This window comes from Priapulus caudatus, unplaced genomic scaffold (genome assembly GCF_000485595.1).
Source record: "Priapulus caudatus unplaced genomic scaffold, Priapulus_caudatus-5.0.1 Scaffold278, whole genome shotgun sequence".
Classification (NCBI taxonomy): domain Eukaryota; kingdom Metazoa; phylum Priapulida; class Priapulimorpha; order Priapulimorphida; family Priapulidae; genus Priapulus; species Priapulus caudatus.
This window is the reverse complement of record NW_014577339.1, coordinates 34,533-43,253: the sequence shown is the minus strand read 5'-3', so window position 1 is coordinate 43,253 and position 8,721 is coordinate 34,533. Positions and strand designations below refer to the sequence as shown.

The following is an 8,721-nucleotide window of genomic DNA, read 5'->3' as shown; positions in this document are numbered from 1 at the left end:
GGCCTTTATATATATATGTAATGACATTATAATGGCAGACACAGCACACTCGCAGCGGTCGAGTGCGGGAGCGTTCTGCCATTAGTTTTTAGTGAGAGCAAAGTTGATATACAGTGATCGATAACAGTGGAAGTGTAATTGTATCCCCCGCCGACGAAGTCGGCGGCGGATTACTATGGCATTCATGTCTCCCAGCGCCGCCGCCGCCGCTGCAGACAATTTCCCTTTCCGCCTCTAAGACTCGACCCCTAATTGCCTAGCTCTACCAAACTTGGTATACTTACACATCTTGGGGAGAATGTGAGCAGCGTACCAAAACCAGGTCACTGCGACCTTTATTTGACCTTTACCTTGACCTTGATCATATTTCCCTTCCGCTCTCTAACTCAGCCCCTAATTGCCTAGCTCTACCAAACTTGGTATACTTACACATCTTGGGGAGAATGTGAGCAGCGTACCAAAACCAGGTCACTGCGACCTTTATTTGACCTTTACCTTGACCTTGATCATATTTCCCTTCCGCTCTCTAACTCAGCCCCTAATTGCCTAGCTCTACCAAACTTGGTATACTTACGTTACACATCTTGGGGAGAAGGTGCGCAGCGTACCAAAACCAGGTCACTGCGATCTTTATTTGACCTTTACCTTGACCTTGATCATATTTCCCTTCCGCTCTCTAACTCAGCCCCTAATTGCCTAGCTCTACCAAACTTGGTATACTTACACATCTTGGGGAGAAAGTGAGCAGCGTACCAAAACCAGGTCACTGCGACCTTTATTTGACCTTTACCTTGACCTTGATCATATTTCCCTTCCGCTCTCTAACTCAGCCCCTAATTGCCTAGCTCTACCAAACTTGGTATACTTACACATCTTGGGGAGAAGGTGCATGAGCAGCGTACCAAAACCAGGTCACTGCGACCTTTATTTGACCTTTACCTTGACCTTGATCATATTTCCCTTCCGCTCTCTAACTCGGCCCCTAATTGACCTAGCACTACCAAACTTGGTATACTTACACATCTTGGGGAGAAGGTGAGCAGCGTACCAAAACCAGATCACTGCGACCTTTATTTTACCTTTACCTTGACCTTGATCATATTTCCCTTCCGCTCTCTAACTCGGCCCCTAATTGACCTAGTGCTACCAAACTTGGTATACTTACACATCTTGGGGAGAAGGTGCTCAGCGTACCAAAACCAGGTCACTGCGACCTTTATTTGACCTTTACCTTGACCTTGATCATATTTCCCTTCCGCTCTATAACTCGGCCCCTAACTGACCTAGTGGTACCGAAACCAGGTCACTACGACCTTTATTTGACCTTTACCTTGATCATATTTCCTTTCTGCTCTATAACTCTGCCCCTAATTGACCTAGCGCTACCAAACTTGGTATACTTACACATCTTGGGGAGAAGGTGTGTCGCGTACCAAAACCAGGTCACTACGAACTTTATTTTACCTTTACCTTGACCTTGATCATATTTCCCTTCTGCTCTATAACTCGGCCCCTAATTGACCTAGCGCTATCAAACTTGCTATACTTACACATCTTGGGGAGAATGTGCGTTGCATACCAAAACCAGGTCACTGCAGCTTTGATTTGACCTTGACCTTTATCATATTTCCCTTCCGCTCTATAACTCGACCCCTAATTGAAGTAGCCTGACCAAACTTGGTATACTTACACATCTTGGGGAGAAGGTGTGTGTGTCGCGTACCGAAACCAGGTCACTGCAACCTTTATTTGACCTTGACCTTGACCTTATATATATAACTCATATATATATATATACTCATATATATATATTTGACTCATTATATTTCCCTTCTGCTCTATAACTCGACCCCTAATTGACCTAGCGCGACCAAACTTTGTATACTTACACATCATGGGGAGAACACGGGGGATACATGTAGTTGGCGACAACTGCCCTTTCTAGTTTTATACTGCTCTTGTTTCCTTGGTACCTGAATCACAGGTTATAGTTGTAGTGATATACGGGTCTTATATCTGTAGGCCCTGCATCATGGATCACAGCTGCTGTCCAAATGCGATCATCACATTCAGTGGCATCAGGATGAATGTTAGAGCTGGCACAGACATTGCTGTGAACAACCACAACCACGTGAGTCTTCGATTCACTGCCCTGCCACATTGCCATAGCTATCACCATATTGATGTGCTCACGGATGTCGCCATCCCAATAGCAATGAGCTTGTATATGTTACTAAAGTTACTTTAGATTAGAAGCATAGAAGATTAGTTCCAATCTGTTTCTGTGAATGATCTTCATGTGACCAATCAGTGATCTCCGTGTGTTGAACTCTGTAGGCTTTCATCTCATATGTGGATCTGTTGGCACCGCGCCAAGAGAGACGTGCCCAGCTACAACCTGACTACTATTTCTTCTGCGAATGCACGCGTTGCCTGGACGACAGCATTGTGCGTATGCCAGCTGGAGAGAATTAGTTGCCGTCAGTCTGTGTTTTTTTAAACAAAAATTTGATCTCATATGAAAGAGTTTGTAATGTGAAAGTGTAGGCAGCTGATTGACTTGGGGATTTTTTTCTCTTCTCTCCCAGGATGAGCTCATGTTGAGTACAAAATGTCCAAACAACAACTGCGAAGGTGTCATAATCAAGAAAGGTAAGCAAGGTCCTCTCCTCACCACGTGTCACATCGCTCAGTAATTATATATGTAGTAGAGAGAGAGTCAGAGGGAAAGAGAGAGTGAAAGAGAGAGGGAGGGAGAGAGAGAGAGAGAGAAACAGAGAGAGAGAGAGAGAGGAAAAAAAGAAGGGAGAGAGAGGCAGAATGAGAGGGAGAGAATTGTCACTAACTTTGTGGCTTCGTGATGGCAGCAATAATCACTTCAAATCTACATGTGGTAGAGCTGTGAAATATGCACTCTGTAAAGCCAGTACAAGACTACACTTCACGTATCTTGTAATCGGTAACATCCCAGTTGGCCTACTCCCATTTCGCCTACACCCATTTCGCCTACGTCCCATTTCGCCTACTCCCATTTCGTCTACTCTCAGAATCGGCAATATTCCCATTTCGTCTACTCCCATTTTGTTCTTATTTTGTTCTATTATTGTCAAGTTGTGTTCTCATTATTTGTAGCCATATTTTCCTCTGGTTCCTTGACCTGTAGTCTATATATGCCAATGAAAACCATATTTTATTATTTATTAATGATTATTTAGTGAACAAACCGATGGTAGACGAAATGGGAATGGGGTAGATTCTGAGCGTAGACGAATTGGGAGTAGGAGAAATGGGTGTAGGACAACTGGGAATTTTGCTGTAGACGAAATGGGAATTTTGCCGTAGGCGAAATGGAAGTAGGCCAACCGGGAACCGGGAATAAACCCACACAAACCTTGTAATCTTTTCTCTACGTGTCTTCACGTGCAAATTCTCATTATCGTATGTGCTATTGTTGTTGTTGTTATTGTTGCCATCTTTGTTGTAATCGTATGTGGCATTGTTGTTGTTGTTGTTGTTGTTGTTGTTGTTGTTGTTGTTGTGTTGTTGCTGTTGTTGTCGTCTTTATCGTAATCACATGGGCTGTTGTTGTTGTTGTTGTTACAGACGGGGAGTTTCAGCCGTGTGAGACGTGTGGGGCCGCGTCGTTCTCGTCTATCTATGCGACACTGGCGGCGGAGACGGCGCAGTGGTCGGCGGCAACGTTCCAGCGGCTGCAGCGCTGCGAGCAAGATGGTCGTGATATCCTTCTCATTGCACATGCGTGACTAACCTCATTCACGATTAGTGTGTGTGTGTGTGTGTGTGTGAGAGAGGGGTACGTGCGGGCGTGCATGTGCGTGTGTGAGTGTGTGAGCGTGCGTGTGTGCGTGTGTGTGTGCTAGTGTGCGAGCGTGCATGTGCGTGTGCATGTGAGTGTGTGTGTGTGTGAGTGTGTGCATATGTCGGTACATGCGTGCGTGAGAGTATGCGTGCGTGTGTGTGTGAGTGTGTGCATATGTGGGTACATGCGTGCCTGTGTGTGTGTGTGTGTGTGTGTGTTTGTGAGTGCTTGCATATTCGGTAGATGCTGGCATGCGTGCATGTGTGCGTGTGTGTGTGCATATGTCGGTACATGTGTGCCTGTGTGTGTGTGAGCGTGCATATGTCGGTACATGTGTGCCTGTGTGTGTGTGAGCGTGCATATGTCGGTACATGTGTGCCTGTGTGTGTGTGAGCATGCATATGTCGGTACATGCGTGCTCTTGTGAGTGCATATGTCAGTACATGCGTGCGTGTGAGCGTGAATATGTCAGTATGTCAGTGTCATGTGTGCATGCATCGCGGCCTCGTGTGTCTGCTCCTTGACCGTCTGTCGTCTCTCACACCCAGCAGAGATCCTCGCTCAGTGTGAGGAGTGCCTGCGTGGACAGGACGAGGTCCTGCACCCCGTATGGAACGTGCACCGCATCCGGCTCATGGACCTAGCCGCCATGGGGCACATGCGCCTAGAGCAGTGGGCACAGGCGGCCCAGTGTATACTTGTCACGCTGCCGGCCAAGAGGTGGGTTCTGCCATCAGTGATTCCGTGGGGGAAACTTTACAAGTTTTGTTTTTCTCTTCTTTCTATTTTTCTTCTTCAGTTTTTTCTTTTTTTTTCTTTCATTCTTTTGCCACGCCACCTTTCTTTCTTGTTTTTGTGATTTTTTCTCTTAATTTTTTCTTTTTCATTTTTTTTTCACGTTTGAATCTTCTTCGTAGTGAATATTTTGTGAGTGACACACAATGTGTAATGATGTGCATAATGAGGTAGGTGATGGTATGAATGAAGGCAAAGCGTTAGCGTCATTTGACCATGCGTTCGCTTTTGCACAATGTCCTTGATGGTCACACAGCGTTCTAATGACGAGAATTTCTTTTGAAGGAAATACTTCCCGGCGAATCATCCCAATCTGAGTCTGCAGCTGTTCTCTGTAGGCAAGGCTCTCATTTATGCAGGCAGATGTGATGATGCTCTGCCTCACTTGCACGAGGTATACTCACGACGCACTCTCGCATGCGCTCACTGCATAAATACCACCGCTACTACTTGTAAATCGTTACTGAGTTGTTCTTGCACCAATTTCTGCCCAGCTGTGAGAAATATCGTCACCACTCTCATCTGTCCCCTACTTCTACCTTATTATCTCTTCTCCTTTGTCCCGTGTCCGACCACCATCCTCCCTGCTCCTACCCCATCACCACCACCATACCCCCATCACCAGCACCACCACCACCACCCTGTACCTAGTACCTACCCCTATCACCACCACCATAACCTCTGCCCGTACCCCCATCACCAGCACCATCTCCCCTGCCCCTACCCCCATCACCACCACCATCGGCCCCCACTTTCCAGCAAACCATGTATTTTCTACATTGCTATTGTTGCAGGCTCTTGATATGATCAGTGCGACACACGGTAATGAGCACCCCCTGGTGGAGCAGGTCGAACAATTACTCACGGAATGCAAGAGTGAAATCAAAAAGAAGGCAGCTGCTACGACTAACTGAGAATAGTGGGTGGGGAGAGAGGAAGACATCTGAACTAGGAGAGGTGAATACAGCTGAGCAACGAGAGGGAAAGGACTGCTAGTATAATCCAAATATGTTACGTACAAAAGTTTTGTATGTGTCGTTATTGCATAAACCATTTTACTTTTAGGATAAAAAAATAAAAATGTTTGATTTGAAGAAAGTCTTTATTGTTTATATATATTCATAATATTGTTAGCAAAAAACGTTATATTTAGCTATAAAGGCTAATTTCTGTAATAATTACGTAAATACACACAAATTAAATGGGGAAGTTAATTGCTAAGTTGTCGGCAAATCAGCATGTTTGTTCACGCTATGTAATGTATATATCAGAATTTTACCAGTAGTGAATAGAAACCGTTCAAGATTGAATCAGGAGTGTATCAATACGTAAGGGAGATACGTATTGATACGCTCCTGATTGAATGGTAATGACAAATAATAAAATAATGAACCAACAGATGGCAGCACTAACTTGACATTTTTATTTATTCATTAGGTGCGACTGGTATCTGAAATATATGGTATGAAATTCTTTGCAGTTTCCTCTATTTTATTCCATTTACTTTAGTCTTAGTACTTGCTTTGAGTTATTTCAGTAGTGAATGCTATAGATATTTTAGGAGGTGCGAAGTGCGGGGCCGATGTACGTTTTCTGTGTGTTCCCTTGTTTTGATATAAACTGGACATGATTATGCAGTCATGCATAATATTAATAATAATAATATATAATTAATAATGATAATGATTAATGATACACTAAACTAGGCCTACTGTGGCTGATAGGGTCTATGACTATGTCTCCCAGGGTACTGCCGGAACTAGACCGAATAATTCTGTCCCATATAACCTTTTTTATATTTTGGTGAGGGTTATATTGGGACAGAACCGGGTTCATTGAAATTTCGTGAGATCGCATGCAAAATGCATGCGCTGCGAATGCGGCCCGTACGCCGCTATTGGTGCGAAAAAAACCCTACCGTTCCCTTCTACATAACTTCACCTTGCTGCAGATATGTGTATACATTCACTTCAATCGTTATTCACTTCTTAAAAGATTGTTTTTCAGAAACCCGCTTCATTCAACTTTAGTAAATAACATTCGCCATTTACAAACAATCAGACCAATCAGAGCGAGTCTATCAGCCCTCCTGCAGCGCCACAGATACAAGCGAGAACCAGGCTATTGTAACACTCGCTCTGATTGGTCTGATTGTTTGTAAATGGCGAATGTTATTTACGAAAGTGGAATGAAGCGGGTTTCTGAAAAACAATCTTTTAAGAAGTGAATAACGATTGAAGTGAATGTATACACATATCTGTAGCAAGGTGAAGTCATGTAGAAGGGAACGGTAGGTTTTTTTTCGCGCCAATAGTGGCGTACGGGCCGCATTCGCAGCGCATGCATTTTGCATGCGATCTCACGAAATTTCAATGAACCCCGTTCTGTCCCAATATAACCCTCAACAAAATATAAAAAAGGTTATATGGGACAGAATTATTCGGTCTATGCCGGAACGTACCCTGGGGGACATAGACCCTATCAGCCCTACTGTGAGTGTGACGACATTCGTATAGTTCAATGATTGAATGATCTGTGTTAATACATATATCATATGTTATATATTGCTTCCTTGGTGTAGTTAACCTCGCAATGATTTGTCTTCGAAGTTCAATGGACTACACCAACGACGGAGAGAGTCACGTTAATCAAATGTATCCTAGATCAACAGAATACTGTAGTGACTGTAGATTGCAACAGAACATCACATAAGTCATGACCTCTATTTTTAGTATAGTAATAACACGATTTTATTTAAATACCCAGTGAAACCACATTCAAACAAATAATTCCAATGTCTGTAGCTATAATAAATCTATATGAAATGCATCTATGATCTAAACAATGCAATAAATAGGCAAACACGGCTTGGTCATTATACTTTGCTAACTTTAAACCGAGAGGGCGCTGCAGTTCCTACCCCCAGCGTAGTTTAATCATGGACGACGTGTTGCAGCGGAGAGGTGACCAGACATGGTGATGAGTTGCTCGATGCAGCAGGTGCTGGCGGACTCGCGGCAGCTCGTGGAGCGACTACGGGAGCATGACAGCAACGCTGACATTCTCATCTCCCACGCTCAGTTCCTCGACCTTAAAGTGGAGACCATGAAGCGGGTAGGTCGGGCATAGCCATGTAAGGTGTAGCAATGTAGGGTGTAGCCTAGCTCTAGTACTATAGCCCGCGTACATTGACTGCTGCAGGGCTATTGAACATTGTCGGCTGGATTTTGCAGCAACACCGGGTCCCGACAGGTCCCACTCAAAATGGCTCACAAAACGGAAAATGATTGGGCTTTTTAACACTTATTTATCTACATGGACATCTCACCTATCTTTTTGAACCCTTTCCACAACTTTACACCATGTATTTATCCTTTTATTACTCAAAGTCAGCACTACTGCCATTCCCGTTTCAAATATTCTGGCGTGCGAACGCGTGACGTCACCGGATATGTAAGCAAAACACATGGCAGCTATGGTGCATCGATCGTACAATACCGGTGACGTCACACGTTCGCACGCCAGAATATTTGAAACGGGAATGCCAGTAGTGCTGACTTTGAGTAATAAAAGGATAAATACATGGTGTAAAGTTGTGGAAAGGGTTCAAAAAGATAGGTGAAATGTCCATGTAGGGCGTATGCAGTGTAGGGTGTAGCCATGTAGGGTGTAGCCATGTAGGGCATAGCCATGTAGGGTGTAGCCATGTAGGGCATAGCCATGTAGGGCGTAGCAGTGTAGGGTGTAGCCATGTAGGGTGTAGCAATGTAGGGCGTAGCAATGTAGGGTGTAGCCATGTAGGGTGTAGCCATGTAGGTGTGTAGCAATGTAGGGTGTAGCAATGTAGGGTGTAGCAATGTAGGGCGTAGCAGTGTAGGGTGTAGCCATGTAGGGTGTAGCCATGTAGGGTGTAGCCATGTAGGGCATAGCCATGTAGGGCTAGCCATGTAGGGTGTAGCAATGTAGGGTGTAGCAATGTAGGGCATAGCCATGTAGGGTGTAGCCATGTAGGGCGTAGCCATGTAGGGTGTAGCAATGTAGGGCATAGCCATGTAGGGCGTAGCCATGTAGGTGTGTAGCAATGTAGGGTGTAGCAATGTAGGGCG

At 44.6% G+C, this 8,721-nt stretch overlaps 1 protein-coding gene across 1 annotated transcript in view; it reads left to right on the top strand.

The window, feature by feature from the left end:
* Nucleotides 1-5,709, top strand: part of LOC106808455 (histone-lysine N-methyltransferase SMYD3-like) — a 16,707-nt gene extending 10,998 nt beyond the window's left edge. The window contains exons 7-13 of the mRNA XM_014811187.1: nt 2,023-2,131; nt 2,338-2,448; nt 2,589-2,652; nt 3,604-3,738; nt 4,363-4,540; nt 4,901-5,009; nt 5,410-5,709. Of these exons, the coding sequence (XP_014666673.1) occupies nt 2,023-2,131; nt 2,338-2,448; nt 2,589-2,652; nt 3,604-3,738; nt 4,363-4,540; nt 4,901-5,009; nt 5,410-5,529 (826 nt within the window). The 3' untranslated portion in view covers nt 5,530-5,709. The remainder of the gene's footprint in view (nt 1-2,022; nt 2,132-2,337; nt 2,449-2,588; nt 2,653-3,603; nt 3,739-4,362; nt 4,541-4,900; nt 5,010-5,409) is intronic.
* Nucleotides 5,710-8,721: the final 3,012 nt, after the last annotated feature.